The following is a 17,242-nucleotide window of genomic DNA, read 5'->3' as shown; positions in this document are numbered from 1 at the left end:
CGGAACAGCTACGAGTCACCCCGAGGCCAGGTTTGAATTCAATTTCTATTCGATTTTCCAAAGACTGTAGTAGGTATACCTTGTTTACAGAAGCGTCCATGCGCGAAAGTATGAGCGAAATACGATTCTGCTTGTTTTACCTCGATTTCGCAAATATTCTTTGGTCATTTTTTCGTGCAATAGTAAAAAAGCCTGCGCGTTTATATCTGGAGTTTGAGAAATGTGAAAAGAGTTTATGCGCTGTAATTCATGAAAACTGGTTTTGCATGAAACTAAAAAAAATTTAATAAAACCAAAAATTATGAACACGCACGCAGTTTTTGCGAATATTTTGTATAATAATTACAACGACCAAAAATTGTGAGCAAGCAACGATAAAAGATCGCTGAAAAATTGTTAAAGAGATCAAAGAGAACTTTTAAAGAGGAAAACAGTTAGAGAATTATCGATCGAATTACCAAAAAAAAAAAAAAAATGTTCCACAAAATCACGCTTGAAGTTCAGTTCCCTCTGTGAAATAAAAAATGTAGAACGAAAGTCAGAAACAGAATTGGAGAACAAAGAAATCGATCGAAAATTAATGATTTCAATTCATAAAATAATGCAAAGTTTTAAATAGATCATTCTATAAGAGGTCAATTAGTTCGATTGTAACGCCGTTCGTAATGTTTCAGATTAATTGAACCAACGACTGCGACAGAAAAGAACCCAAAGGTAACTTTGAAAAATAAGTAAATAGAAATCGCACCGAGTTCGCTGAATTGTCAAGCGGACAGCGAAGGTTGAGAATTGGCTCAAAGACTAAAAGCGTCGATAATCAGCATCGACAGATTAATAATAATTAATGTTATGCTACCATTTGTCGAGGTATAACTGAAATACGAAAGCTGGATCCTGACAGTTGTGTCGAATCCATTGACAGCTCGTTAGTCGTTGTTTCAATCTTTGAACGACACATTGCGGAACGTGGACTCGACTGATTCTTGTTTCTTATCGAAGACTGTTAGACAGTATCTCCGACCGCATAAATGAATAATAATCATTTCCGTATCGTTAAGTAAAAGAAGTTATAGTAGCCGTACAGATCATATACCCGAACTTCGAAAAGTTTATCAACACCTTTGAGTACACCATTTGTGCGTAATTTATATACGGAAATGTGTTCTGGCGTTTCCCAATTTCTTAAAATTTAGTGTCGCATAATTCACAGTTTTATCATATTGAGTATACGAAGGGAATATTAAGTATCCATTTTTTCTCGAATTCGAGAGCAAAGAACAAGATCATTCTTTCACATCGGGACTTTTTAGCGTCAGACGAAATTAGGAAAGTCACAAAATGATGCGGCCAATAAGGATTTGTTTAGAACAAGGTTCAACGATCTTCAAGGCTCGTCAATTTCAGAAAAAAACAACCTTCCATGATTTTATCGTCTATTCATTGTCAACCGTTGCAAAAAATATGCTCCAATTCGCTATGAAATCAACGACCGTTCGAGAAATTAAACTATCCTCTAAAAAATTCTCATACCATGATAATATGACCGTGAATTATTTTCTCCCGGTATTCAATCCTGTCTCACTTCGAAAATTTTTATCCCTGGTGAAAATTTCAACTACCACGAATTTTAAGAAATTCGAACATTTCGTGTTATTCCCTGCAAAATTGTAAATGTGCATAATTTTTTACTAAAAATTATAGCGTCTTTTAGATTGTTTTTACTGAAAAAATATAAATTTTGGCAAAAATCTTTTGATGAGAAACTACGTATACTTACAAATTTGTAAAATTGTACGAAATGTTCCAATTTCTCTAAAACTTCGTAGAAAATCCTAAAAATCACTTTCACCAGAGACACCAAAAACCTGACAACAATGAATTTATCCAATTTATCTATTGTCCAAGACTTTGGTCAACTGAAAGCCTGATAATTTTTCTCCCGATAACCGCGAGTAGTTCACACCTTCGTGGATATGATCCCGGAGTCGTCATCTCGATGTTCCGGAGTTACAATCATGCAGTTTACATTCACATTCAGTCCTGGGACCAAGGAACAAGCATCGCGTTATCAACTTTCCAGAGCGGAGGCGTCGTTCGTCTGGCAATTACAACACCCGGCAGAGTGAACATGCGTCCGTGCTTTCGTGGTTAGCTATCCGGCTTTCGCTGTCTCTAGGGTGCTCGATCATGCGACGATGACGTCACGCTGAAGCTGTCTAGCCGCCGTTGTTTCTAGACTGCTGCAGAGACATTGTCTAGTGCTTTTCGGCCTCATCGACTTCGTCGCTTCGAGCTGACACAGCTTGTAACCACCTCGAGCACTTCGGTAGTGATCTAGGAGCCATTCGCTTGGAAATCGAACTCATGATTCTGATTGAATAAGATCAATTTGGAGTTCGATTCTTATTAGTTTCCATCTTATCATGTGATTTTTATTGATTTCCAGCCAGTTCCAACGGTTTCAGAGCGTTCCAGACGATGGTCAGTGATTTCCGTATCGGAAAGAATCACAGGAAATGAACTGCGACACTGGTAAATCATTTTTGACCAATAGAAATCACTTGGTGATCACTGGGAATCATGATGAGATCAGACTTACAACGGTTACGATGATTTCCAACGCTTGATACGCGATTTCTTCAACGTTATCATGTGATTTTAAATGCTTCGCAATGATTGTTAATGATTTCAGTTATCTCGATTGATTTCTCGTTAGTTCAGATAATATTACAGTCACTCGATTTACAATTCGATTTCCAACTGTCAAATTTTTGACTTTCTAATTACCGAGTGAATATTGGCTCTTTGATTTTGATTCTCATCTGCACATTTCCGTCACTCTGGATCATCTCTTCGAAAAAGAAATATCTAAAGACATCGAGGCCGTTTCATGTTTCTAACTCTTATTCTTCATCATAATCGACTCCTGGATCACGGCTATTATTAGACTTTTTACCGCTGTTGTATACCTCAGGTTTACTCTGTGCGTCAATATTCGTAAGCCGCTAAAGAAGTCTGACATATTAATACTTGCATTTGGAATGTCGTTTGTGTCACATGTATCTACAATGAAACTAGAAAACGCAAGGACAATTTTGTTAATTCAGCTAGGATCAAAGTTTCCCACTGTATAATTAATCGCATAAATTCATGACATCATATCCTTTACGTCGTTTTCGCACAAGCGATGATATAACTAAACTTCATTACTCGGCCACGATTGTGCAAAATTAAATTCAGTACAAACTGTACACAATGAAAATCTGCGAAACGAAAAAACTTGCTCATAAAAACCGAGCCAGCGAGTAGACATAAAATTTTTGGAAATAAGAGGAGGTTTTCGATTGAACCGCAGGCAAGCAAATCTCTCTTGTTTAAACTCTGCTTTCGAAGTAGCAGCTCTGAGGCCGAATGCCTCGGAGCGTTTACGTCAGGGATTTTTTTTCTACTTTTTCATTGGTCGAGGAGCGAATAAATCGTCGAGCGTTTGGCAGGTGTATATTTTTGTAATTTTTTTTTTTTTTTTTTTTTCAGGTTCTACTCTATACTTCGCTGGGGAAATAATTTTCATTGCTTCGTAACACGTTGTACGAAGACGATGTAGGTATACGGCAAGTCGAATTTTCTCGAAGGCGTATAAAACAGGGAGAAAAAACTACCAGCCTTTTCTTTTTTTTCTACCTTTAGGTTCTTTTCGCTTGTCGTCGATTATAATAGAAAGGCGAATTACTACGGCGAAACTGTTGTGTGTATATTGTATCAGCCTCGGGTCGCGGTTTCCGTCAATTACAGTAATTATTCTCTGCATCCCTTGTTTTTCAAAGGAATAACTGATCAGTTTTCCTTATAGTGTGCCAGAGATGTCTGCGTTTGCAAATACGGAATAATTGAGAAGTTTCGCTTCAAATCATCGATTAATTGAAAAGGTGAGGGTCGTTATGATAAATTATAAACCAATTACGGTTCGACGGTTGAATTGTTTATAGAAACAAATTTTACGGAGGTTAGTCAGTTAAGTGTCGATAAATTTTTGTTTATTTCATAACGAGGTGGTCGTACTTTGACGATTTATTAAATTCACATGTTCCTGAGCTATAAGAAAATTTTCCTGAAAATGTAATGAAAAGAAAAAAAATACTAAAATTATTATAAACTGTAGCCTGGATATCGATTTTTTATCTCAAATCACTTTATAATGGTTAAAAATTTAGCAAGTTCGTTCGTTTCGTTCCACGATGGATTATTTTCTCGAGACAATTATTCTCTACAATCCCGCTGAAATTTTTTTTTTATCACACTGGTATTGTAAAATCTTTAATTTTTCAAAATGGCACTGAAATTTGTTTGAAATGACAGACAGCAATATTCGGTTTACTATTGACACAAGAGGAAAAAAAACACTGTTCAAGTAAATTTCAGTGAAATGCAACGACCCTTGTAGATTTTTAATCTTTCAAAGCAATGTGAAATAAAATATGATGTTTACAATTTTAGTATTTGTTTTTCTAAAATTATTAAGAAAATTGCCCTTTTCTTGTCGCACGCAAATTTGAGAAATTCTTAATGTTCGACAATCGGGTAATCAAATAAATAAAAAACGATTGAATTTTGTGGAGATTCTTGATACACCGAGAAAATTTAATTGTTGATTGAACAATATACTTATACATATATGCCAGTGAGGAAAAAATATGTTGTTGCAGCGAATAATTATTCGTTGATTCAATGAAAGATTTGCTGAGAGCGGGTGAAGTTAATTTTGAGCAAAAAATATCTTTCTCGCTTATTCGATACAAGATGAATTTGAATAAAACTATCTCGTTGGGATGGAAAATGAGGTGAGTTTAGGTGCTGTATGATTATCTTAAGACAAAATGATCCAGGCAACGTGAAAATGGAGTGTAAAGAATTTACTCACTGGTGAGTGGTGACGTTGAAGAACAGATGAGAGAATTGTGGTGCAGAATCTTCGGGTCCATGAGGCGACGGGAAACTGGCAACTAGCATCAGTGGCTTACGAGCAAAGTTGTGCTTGCTCTGTCTGAGAAATGCGACGCTATCATTGGCGATGAGGTCTGGATAATAATCCTTGCTGTACTCAAAACCGTGCTTTATTTTCTTCCCGTTCATGTTGACGCTGTAGTTGTAGTACCGTGAGTTCATTATCAGTCCCCCCCATTCTCTCCAGCCTGGCGGTATGTAAGACCCGTTGTACTTATTCAAGTATTTCCCAAAGTATCCTGGAACGAAAAACGCGTTTATTGAAACAGTGATTTCTCGAAATCGGGCTCGGTTGGCGAATGAATTTTAAAATCCAAATCTCTAGGAACGTTGATGTAACGAGGAATTAAAGAATGATATACTATTTTGCGACTCCGCAGCTATGATTGAATGATTTTTAACGAGTCGATGAATCAGTAGCATAATAACGAAAGTTCTGCGTACGGATCCCGATATTGATAATTTACCGACATTTCAGTCGCTTCACAGATCAGACACAGGTCATTTTTTTTCGATAATCGATAAAAACTATGGTCACGTAGAGCGCAATGCGGAAGATCACTCGGAAGAAAAGGGTTTGTGTCCGAGCTGCGAAGTAACTAAAATGTCGGTAAAATATCGGTATCGGGATCTGTACACAGAACTCTCTTTATTATGCTACTTAAATCGGCCAAATATGGATTCAATTCGTTGATTTTTCTCCTAAAAATGCATCGTTACCTAAACATTACGAACTTCAACCTCGTGCATTCAAAGTGTAACGACTATACGAAACGATTGCGATGGAAATATTTTTAAAAAATCTTGAAAGTATACGTATATAATTATTGTATACGTGGCATGTATTCCTGCATGCACTGTGAGTGCCTCAGAGTGTAAAAAGTAAGGGAGCGGAGGACTGAAACGAGCGGTTGCAATTAGTGAAAATAAAAACACTATTCACGTGATGGATAGCCGCAAACGCGATGCCGGGTGCAAAACTGAAAAAGATATAATAATAATAATAATAATAATAATAATAATAATAATAATAATAATAATAATAATGACGAGTGAAAAAAGTACAGCGGTAGAATAAAAGAGGAAGAGAAGAAAAAACGACGAGTTTCTTTTACAATTCGCTTCGCGCAACTTTTGTTGAGTAATTAACTTTGCGAAGGCTGCGCGTAAATATTGGCTTTGGCATCTAATAGATGATTCGCAACGATTGCATACTGTGCACGTGTCTGTGTAAATTTGCAGTCTTTTTCACCATGCAATTCGTTATGATGCGCAACAGCTTTTACAGGTTTCGATTAATCACCGTGCGCTCGATACCGAGGTGAACAATTCAAATGTCAATACAAATTACTAAAACAATGAAGCGTCGGATTTCGTATTTTTCTGAAAAATAATAAAAAATGTTTCACGATTTTGAAGTATCATTACTTTAGTGGAGGGTGAATCCATCTCAAATCATGCAGGCAAGCGGAGGTCATATTTCGTAATTGCTCGTGACTGAAGTATGTTCTTCCTCTTCCAAAACAAGCGGACAGGTATATTTCATTATCACGGAAATAAATTTTTCACGCTCGATAACGATTTTTTAAAATTATAAGGTAAATATGGGTTTTTTCTTATATTTAACATATAATTTCCGAAAGGTTACCGCCAATTTCACAATTTTGAAGCTTTTCTCTAAATTCTTGTTTTGGAATACGTAGGATCTTACGCTCCATCGAATCAGATGTCAAAATCCAAATAATTTGCAAAGTTGCATAAAATGTGGCGATTTAAAAAAATAAACAAAAAGTAATTTTTCTGAAAAGAGGCCTGTATTTGATTGTTACAATTATTTTATTTTATTATTCTTTCCGATTTTACAAAATGAGACATTGGTGCAAGAATAAACAGACGAAAGAAAATTGCAAGAAGTGGAAAATTCGAATCGTCGAACATCTTCAAAAATCAAATATTCGTATAATATAAAAATAGGAGTTCGATGTACTTTTTGAATCACGAAAAATGAATATAGGCAGATCAATTCTACGATATTTCGTCTGATTAAAATTTTATTGATTATTATTTCCAACGATTCGCTTATACAATTTTGTCAATAAAAATTGTATTCATGCGTGTTTTCTGAGTTTGATAAAAATCATAGATGCTTATTAAATTTTAGCAGAGCGGAAAAAAAAACGAATCAAAAATGGAAGAAAAAAACCGATTATCAATTTCGACGAATATAATTTGCGGCGACAAGTTGCAGCGAGGAAACACAAGTTGAATACACGGACTGAACTGCATATCCGGCGATAAATCAAAAGTTAATTCCATTTTCCCGTTCGGTGGATGTGCAGTTGGAATAAAGGCGGAGCCGAGAGCGGCCACATCTTCATCCCATGAATTATTCATCGAGACGTATAATGCAATTAATTCAAATGTAGGGAAAAGCTTATACAGCGTTGCTATTCCACTATTACTGCAATGCTCACACGCATAACCTACCTCTATGATACATAGCTATATTCGCAAGGGGTACGTATTATGCAATATTTTACATTTACTTTTTTGCCAAAGCATATTCGGACCACTTCTAATCGTCAATTATATTCCTTTATAGGCGCCAGCTTTTGTCTCGACCAATATCTGACGTCTTAATGGTAATTAGAAGCGTATCTTACTTTCGGATAAGCTTTCAGCTCCGCCCTCGAACGATGGATGGATGGCGTGATACAAATCGTTTCTTCCTTTCCTTTTTTTTTTCTATTCCGTTCTCCACCTTGGAGAGAATCGATTTATACAAATAGCCCATGAATTTACTTATACGATATTGAATACCTTTTTTTTTCACACGGATACACCTGCGGAACGATATATTTTGACTGAATTGGGTGCTGCGGTTTTCTTTTTCTTCATTTTAATAGCCGGAATTTAATTTTTCTACATTTCTTTCGTCAAATATGTACTTTTAAAATTTTTCCACTGAAATATGTGTCGACAGTATCGCGTACTTTTTATGCGAAAATATTTTATTACCGTGAATCGCCGTTCAGATCTTGAGTTATTTATCCCAGACTGCAGAGAATCCAGAAATTTAGTATTCAACGCGATTTTTGTTATACGATACGAATGAAAAACGACATAAATTTTTACGATCTCACTGTTGGGAAAAATATAGTGAAAAATAAAAAAAGCAGTAAAATTTGAACATTGTAACGTATTTTCAAAGACCGTCGAAATAGTTCCCGATAAATTTTGCCCCGCATAGTGAATACAATTATAATTGTAAACTTCCCACAGACGGTTCTAAAAAATTTTGAAAATTCTCTGTAACAATCTGTAAAAGTACTATTTTCTCTCTCTTTATTTTGCATACAATCTCTGGAAAAATACAGAATATTCATGCATTCTCAGACAAATTTTTCCCAGCATCAAGTATTGCAGTTCGTTCCTTTAATAACCGGCTAAATCCAGTTGCAAGAATACAGAAATTGCAATAATGCGAAGAGACTTGATGGTTGGAAAAGCAGAGACTAGATACGAGAAAAGAATCTCAATAAGAAGAAAGTAATGTGAGAATGGAGATTTATAGCACAATTGGTTATAAGATGGCACGATATATTCTCAAGCTGTAATTTATTGCGGTGTTATTATAAGCATATAACGATGAACGGGCGCAGATCGTACGTGCGAATTTATACGTATACGTACGTACGTCGGAGTGAAATTTCACAAGACTCGGGACACGCCAGTCGAACAATGCTTTGGGTACCAAAGGCTCTTTGTCACACTGCGGAGCGGGGAAGCGATTTTTTATTCGTACACAACTGGATCATTACAACGGGTTTCTCTATCCCTTGACCCATTTGAATAAACGGGTCCGTGAGATATTTTTACAATTAGTCTACAGGAATTCCGATTCTGTTATATCACGTGAAATGAAAAAAAAAATAAAAAAATTCCTCACGACTTTGGTATTTATGGTGAATTTATAGCGAAATTACAAACTTGATTGAGATTTGTAGTGAAAAAAATTTCATCTGTAATCATCAAGTTACAACTGAATTTGATCGTGTCAGTTTGAGACTGGAGTATTGCAGTTTGAAAAACAGACTGCTAAATCTGTGTCGATTTTTTTTAAACAAGTCTACTCGTTTTTGTACGATTTTCGCTCCAGAATATTCATCAAAGAACATATTTGGGCGATTTTCCGTTTCGTCGATCTACTTGTTTTGCCGCTGCCTTGTACAGTCGTGATCTTAAATCTCAGTGTGGGGGGTGGTAATAAAATACGGCATGCGAGTGTCCGCGAAACTTTTCCAAGACCAAGTTGTGAGCGCTTTTCTTACGATTAATGTGAAACAAGCCTCCCGTGTTTTCTGCGAAAACCGCAGGGGTTGAGAAATTTATACTCGATTTTCAAAACACGCGATTCATTTCTTTCAGCGGACACTTCGTGTTCACGTGATACGGTAAAATTTATCTCGAATAATAGTATAAAAAAAAAAAAAAAAAACTTGGATAATTGCGCTCTTACAATCAGACAAAAATCGCATCCGTTATCGTTTTATGCAACCAACGAAGCATATTCAACCGCTTAACGGAGTTTGCAACCGATTGTCAAGTGGAATCGAGGTCACTGGATGCCTTTACAAAGGTGCATCATCATCAGACGTCGAATAATCATTAAACGCTGGCTGACGTTCGTCATGAAATAATGATCCGACATTTCATCTGTTGCTTCGCGAGGCAGGAAACATCTGGCATCTCCGTATCGACGAAGCATGAAACGGGATTAAAAGTGTGTTAATTAGGTGCCAATCAAAGTGTCGAAATGCCAGTTGGAGCGTGACCCCATAAAACGTTAATTGTAAGATCACGGAAGGCGGACGAATAATGGCGTTCACCTGCAAATGAAGAAATCCAATATAACGAGAAATAAATTGCAAGAGAGAAGTGAGGCGGTCTGCAATATGCGCAAAAAGTAAAAAAGGGGGAAATACCGAACGTGACCTTAGACTGCCGCCGGTCCGGTATCTGCACAAGAAAAATAAACCGCCCGGAATAAAAAGCGTTCTTGCAATGCGATCGTATACCGCGAACTTGTAAGCTCACTGTAAACACGGGGAAATTTGCGAAGCGATGGAAAAATTTCGGGGATAAAACAACACGTCGGAATTGCTTGGAGAAATAATCTGACGTGATGAACGTCGAAATTTTGTTTGTTGTATCTCCAGGTGGTGCTGAATATCATATTGGATTATCCTTCGAAGCACGTTGTGTTCTCGTGTGTCGGTTGCAAATAACATTTTTTCGCACCTACTTGATAAATTTGTACATAGAAGGAAGAAAAAAAAAAGAGAAGGAAAAATAGAGAATAGAGAAAGTAATCGTCGCAAAAAGGACAGTTTTAAATCTTTACTTTTGGATTTCGATGACTTCTTACTTAAATAATATGGAGATGTCGCTGTATATATAAAAAAAAAATGTTACTAATTAATCTTGTTTACGGATACGAATTTGACCCTAGAAGTATTCTGTAGAGAATGAAATTCTGTAAAAAAGTGTTCCTGGAGTGAAGTTCGTAGTTCAAACGATTCAAGAGTTATAATCAAATTTCAAACTGAAACGACACTTTTGTGGAAAATTAAATTATCTGCGGCTGAGATGGTAACAATTTAAATCGAAAGCGACATCTTCCTTGAGTAATTTAAACAGGGAAACTTTGAATTCCAGGAGGAATCTTTGAATGTTGAATTTAAGAGATGTCGCGTGTCTAATGGTATAAGGACGTATGCGACATTATGCGACCATTTACCATGCGCGAAGTTAAAAAATCGTATTTTTTCGCCATTTGTATTTACGCGAAAAATAGGAGAATACATTAAAAAACGTTGAAATTAAATAATGCATCAATTAACGGTAAAAGGTCGTAAGTACTGTCGGTTACCAAAACACCAAAATGGCGGATGGAACTTTGTAACATTCATAAATGTCATACATAAAAATATATTTTGGTGCTGAAAGGGCGTATCCATGAAATATAAGACCTTTTATCGTTATTCATATCGAGTGCTTTTGTAGCGAATGCCGGGAAAGAAAAAGAAAATTATACGCCTTTTTACCACCGAATTCGTTTTTTTTTCGCATACGTCCTTAAACCATCAGACATGCGATATATTTCCGCGAGGATTCCTCTCTTGCAATTTAAGATACAGCAAATTTTTCACGTGGAAGGTGGAAAAAATAATGTTGCTTCCAAACGAATCGTTTTAACGCATAAATGAATGGTTTACCATTTACGGACACCATTAAACGTTGCGTTTCGATCAAGACGCGCCATTGCAGCGGCTTACTTTCTAATAAACAGCAAAGCTCCTTTCAATCGGCGTTAACTAACCTCACATCAGACAATGTTCGATGCTCCAAGAGTTTCTGCTTTACGGATTACAAGAGCGAAATGCCCAATATATGCATATACATAGACCGAATTGCCGGAGCTCATATTTCGAGTGATTAAATAAAGCACAAATGGCGGGACGTCGTCGCGTAGCCGAACAATGAAAGGGTCCATTGTGTCGGTTATGGGTACATCAGAAACGAAGCTGAGCCCGTTGCCTTATCGAACTGAGGCTTGACTTGACACGTGTAATAACGTCCGTAGCAGGGCTAGGCATTCCCTTCGGCCCACGGATGTACGAGTATCGTAGAACGTGGCCGTCTTTCATTATTAATTACAAGTGACGTCCCACGATAGACTAGATACAAAACAATGGCTCTGCAAACGCAGGCTCCTTGGCCTGTCAAGTTTTCGATGTGGCTGTGATTCGTTCTCCATTTTTATCAATGGGAACCTTTTCCGGCTCTTCAGCCTCCCCTGGACTTTGCGTCATAAATTATTCAATTCCAAGGCGTACCGAGCATCTAGTACCGTACTGTGATCTATCGCGATGAAACCAACCTTGGAACAACAATATGTGTTTGAATATTTTTTACAACTATTTTCGTATAGAGAATATTGAACTAAACCCTCCCAGAAGTCGAAACTAGTCTTTCAAAAATTGTTTATTGAAATCAGCTTTAGGTACACTGTGCTGTTAAAAAATGGAATATTTACAAAGAAAGCGAATGAAACAAAAAAATAAAAAATGTGACTTGACACGAAGCAGGTGTTAAAATGTCGACGAATTAATGTCAACGATGCGAAACTGTTTGGGGTGTAAAATTTCTAACGATTGGACGGATTTTGGAATACCGAGAGACTCCCGGGTTTTGTATTAGCAGGAATTGTTCGCACCCGATGGAGCCAAACCAACCCAGATTCGAGTTATATCGAGCGGAGAAAGGCGCCCTGAATTCTAGAACGGAATTCTAGCTGATTCTGGTCAGCCGCTGGCTGGCGCGGCAACTGGATAATAACTTTTCCCGCGGGTAAACTCTAATCTATGAGATCTGTGACAGCTAGAGGAGAAACGGGGGCGTAGCTGGACTGTAGTCTACGAAATTCGGGTGAGAAAACCGTTCCTTTTGACGCAGTGTTTTCATCGGTTAATCAAGGTTTACCCCACCTTCAGCGGAACGGAAAAGAGGCTTTCTTGAAAGAAAATTAATTGGTGTCAAGTATCTCGTCAGCCACGGAGAAGGAGATGAGGTGTGATTATCATTCCGTTACACAGATAGGATGTTACAAATCATCAATTGATGGGAAAATCTATGCAAAGGATGTCAGTGAAACGTGGCAAATGGTCAGCTTCAAAGACAACTAATTTGAAGGCTTTGATTTTCAACACCTGATATACGGATATAGAAAATTCAACGTACACGATTGTAGACTTGAATTTTTCTAATTGGGGCTTGGTAGTATTTATTATTACGCCATTGGGTGAAAATAATTACAGGTTTAACGAGAACTAAGCCAACAGAGAGTAACGATTTACGGTTACCATCTGCCGATCGATCGTCGGCTGATAAATTTCGGTCGCAGGGATACTGGATTGAAATTTATAGTCGTCGTCTAAGCGTTACAGAGCTCCGTAGAGACCCGCTTAACGAATAATCGAGTGTCGTAGATTTTCCGGATCAGTAATTGAAGGAGCACTTGTCGCCAGCAGGCAGCCGGTTAGTATAAACTACGCCACGAGAGTCGATAGCTGACCAGTACAGAGTCTTGAGAGTTGATTAGAAGGTTGAAAAAAGATGCATTGAAAAATTTTTTAGATATATATATATATTTATACGTATAATATATATAACATATACGCGCTGGAAACTTGAACGCGGCTTTTTCATCGGCCGTTAAAGCGTTGCGTGTGTTTGATCAGTATACCCTAGGAGCGATGATGATTTGTCATGTGTAAATTCCTCCGCACCTTCCGTATACTGCGATGAGAAAAACAAGAATGAAAATGAAGAAGAACAAAATTATCCAACGCTTTATAGTCTGGCGGCTCGTTGGCCTCTCTTGACCGGAGGGTCGATGCGACGAACGTTTCGTTTAACGAATATATATTAGGTACGTATACGTACATGCGCACAATTAGTGACAAGAGCAAAGCTGGACGAGATCATAATCGAGGGTACACTAAAGGGAATGAAAACTGGCACGGCGTTCCACCCCTCAAACAATTCAATTAACTGTCGGAACGAGCGAAGACCTCTGAAATAGGTACAAGGAGAAAATGGACCGTAGTATTCGGGATCAACATTTCAGACCGTGGTATCTTTGGTTGAATATTCAAACCTGTTTGCACTCATTGTCAGTGTGAATTTTAGAATCAGTGAAGAAGTTTGCTAGGATCACGATGCCGCGTGCAAGAAGCTCATAATTCGTCACCGGAAGGTTTTTCTCTAAAATACCGAGAGAAGATGGACTATGGAATTCAGAATCAACATCAGGTTGCAGTGTCATCGGTTTAAAATCAAACCTGTTTGCAGTTAATGCGAATTTTTAGAAACAGCGAAGCGGTTTACTAGCATCGTAAGACTGAGTGCAAGAAGTTCATAACTCATCACCGGAGGATGTTTCTTTGAAATAAAATAGTACGGTGTTGCTCGTAATTCGCAATCAGTTGGCCTGGCCGAGCATTGTCGGTGTGGACAGGAAATACGCCTACTAAAATACAATCGTGACTACTGTTGGGCGGCGCACGGTGTAATCTGTAAGTGACTCCCGTTAGTTACACAAATGAGGCTTGAATGCCGGGAGCGTGAAGGAAGTCGATTAAGTATCATCAAATTGTAACTTACGCGTAATCTCGTTAAAGGTGAACCTGCAATTCAGCCTCTTCCTCTTATTCGTTCATGCGTGGTAACCGTTGGCCGATGCGTTTTCCGCGCACGTTCACTTTTTACAAATGTCAGGAAACACGCGTCGCAAAGGGATTATTTGATTTATAACGTGCACCCGCTGAAAATTTAATCATTAGATAATCTTCGTCTCTCCGGCAATTAGACACGGGATATGTAATTTCTGATTACACGATGCTGACGTGAACGATCAAGATAATAGCTACGTGTCGATGACTACACTCTGTTGGACACGCCGCACATTACACGCGTGACCTAATGATACCCAAACGCACGTGCGAGTATTAGCGTGTTCACAACTCACAAACGGTGAACAAAAACTTGTTTCACGTAGCCAAACCAGTGTTTTGTAGAGTCGCAATTACTGTGGTAGCAGTGCGCCATGGAGGGCCACAATTAGAGAACAATTACATCGTTCACCGCGACAATGGAATTGAACCCTTTCACAGGTGTTGTTGGGACTGTAAGGTATTCATGGTAGTCGGTAAACACTCATTCTCATTCACGATCCAAACTTTTCAGGCAATTAACGTGGCCGTGTGGCTTCGCCCCGGGCTTCGAAGTTGTCTGGTGGCACACCGATTCATCCCACCTACCGCATCTCCTTCGTCCTACAAGTTTTTCACCTCTCGAGTTAGCCGCCAACCAGTCTGAGAGGCGGAACCTTTGCTTCAGTCGTTGACGACTCGTAGTCGCAGAAGACATCTGTATTAATTCCGAGTTCTAATTACTTAATTTGGCAGCGTCTTCTGGGTTTGCCTGAGGCGTTGCCGATAACGGGAAAGACCATGTCCGATTCGCCACGCCGACGCGAGTCAACCTCACAGCTGTTGTACGCAAAACTCGTGAGACTGGGTCCCTGAGCACCTGGGCAAATCGGCCCACGCAGAACCGAGATCAAGTTGAGGATATTCCGAGCACATACACAACCTACGAGCGTCCACTGAACTGCCCACGTTTGCATTAAGTGCAATTTGAATTGATAGTTGGAAACGTGATAGAAACCGCATTGCGTCAGCGATATTTATGGGCGATCTTAGGCAAACAACGTCTCGTTCGTGCGTATGCGCGGACGTCCTCTGCCACCTACGTTACGATCTGTTAAGCAAGTAACTGAATCCAATAGTGGTGTAGATCACTGATCGGATGGGATTCGAGCAGTCTTGGAAGATGGTCGATAAGTTTTTCAGAGTATACGTTTTACATGTATAGACGGTATAAACGCCGGATGTACGTATGTTATAATAGGATCTGACGCATCTTGGGAAAAACCATATTATGTCACGCAGAGATGATTGTCCCGACAAAGAAAGTTTTCAGGAAACTTATCCGAGACGACCGACAACGGGAAATGATGGTGGTTTTTCAGAGATAATAGCGACACCGTCAGTAGTGATGCTTAAAACTTTCTTAACAGAATGAACGATGGCGGAATGGAGGGTTAGTAGGGCAGAAATTGGAATTCCTTATTCTTCCATGGTCAGTGCTAAATGCCACAGTCTTGCAACAAACCTTACAGCCCATTCATCCCAGCCCTTCATCATCAAACGTGACAGGTTTTCGGCTATAATACAGATCTAGTTTTACTCAAAAACTCTTCAACTGTACAGGAAATTTTTTTTCAAAAACTATCGTAGTACAGAAGATGAAATGCAGATTATACACCGTGATTAATTGTTCCACTGTCATTTTCGAGAGTCAGTTATCAATGGTATGCGCGAAATATTGTAGCGGTTTGTGTTTCAGTATTCAGACGAATACGGTACAAGATATAATTTATCGTTAGTACCATCCAGTTTTGGACTAGCTAAAACCATTGTACCTTAACAAGAAACAACCACTTGCAGTAAAACACCTTGGGACTATGTACCGAAGAACTTAGGTCATGATCAATCACCTTCTCTCTGATTCGGTTAGGCTTATTATCGACGCTAACGAGTCTTGCCAAAATATGCATATTCAGTACCACTTTTCCGGTTTCTAGTTCTTCGATATTTTAACCTTTTTTTCAATAAGATATTTTGTGACGTTAACTGCACGGGTTCTTGGTAGTTGAAAATGATTTTTTTTTTTTACGCCGAAGGACAAACGATTGTGGATCAAGTGACAAATATTCCATCTTACCGCAAAGTGGCAGACCGTGCTGAAAATTTCGCATGGTTTTGCGCGACCCGAAGACCCTTCAACCTGCAGAGTTAGACACGCGAGTGTGTATGGGTGCCTGAGGATAGATAACACCACTTCGAGCTCCTAACGGAGACTGGGGGACACCTGCAATGGCTATCACGCCTTTGTACATCGTGTATAGAAAATCGTAAGCATAGCTGTGTCAGTCACCCTTACCTCAGGCGTGTGTGCTGCTAGTCTGCTACCTATTCTCTCCTCGTTCTTTTATGCTGCACGAGTGCTCTAAGAGCTTTGAATTTCAGTCTTTGGACCTAGTGCGCCAGCTAGGCTTCTCACTGTTCTGCCGTGCTGCTGAAAAATGGTCCAAGGTACGATTTCAGATGAGATAAATTTCGTCTCGACGATGGAAGGTGTTTAAGACTTCCAATGTCCATGCAGAAAAGATCCTTCGGGTTTACTTTTGTCAAATTTAACCATCCTCTTGCACTGTTCCACTGTTCGAAGTCGCACTTTCACTATAAGAGCGAAAATCAGACCAGACCGTCATCAATTTCAATCGAGTTAAAGAGAGAGGAATGAGAAAAAAGGCTTACGACTGACACAGTATTTGTGTTTTCGAGTACCTGGATTCATCTATCTTCGTATCTCACAGTCAAGTTTCATCACTAGCTGCTTCTGTCCGCAGTCAGGACTCACGGGTGGTTCATTTATAATGTTGCTCAGCTTAGCACGCCACGGTCTCGGGCACCCAGACAGCAGGGGTCAATCCGCGGCTTCTATTTCTGCATTCGATCGAAATGTCCTGCCGCAAGAAAGTCTGCGAGCT

At 38.8% G+C, this 17,242-nt stretch overlaps 1 protein-coding gene across 2 annotated transcripts in view; it reads right to left on the bottom strand.

Moving 5' to 3' along the window:
• The window catches only part of LOC124181160 (extracellular sulfatase SULF-1 homolog), an 85,786-nt gene that overhangs the window by 25,186 nt on the left and 43,358 nt on the right, over positions 1 to 17,242 (bottom strand). For both annotated transcript variants that reach the window (XM_046567451.1, XM_046567450.1), the window contains exon 4: positions 4,919 to 5,240. In XM_046567451.1, the coding sequence (XP_046423407.1) occupies positions 4,919 to 5,240 (322 nt within the window). The remainder of the gene's footprint in view (positions 1 to 4,918; positions 5,241 to 17,242) is intronic.

This window comes from Neodiprion fabricii, chromosome 4 (assembly GCF_021155785.1).
Source record: "Neodiprion fabricii isolate iyNeoFabr1 chromosome 4, iyNeoFabr1.1, whole genome shotgun sequence".
NCBI classification, from domain to species: Eukaryota; Metazoa; Arthropoda; class Insecta; order Hymenoptera; family Diprionidae; genus Neodiprion; species Neodiprion fabricii.
Note: the sequence above shows the minus strand (reverse complement) of the source record. Positions and strands in the feature narration are given on the sequence as shown.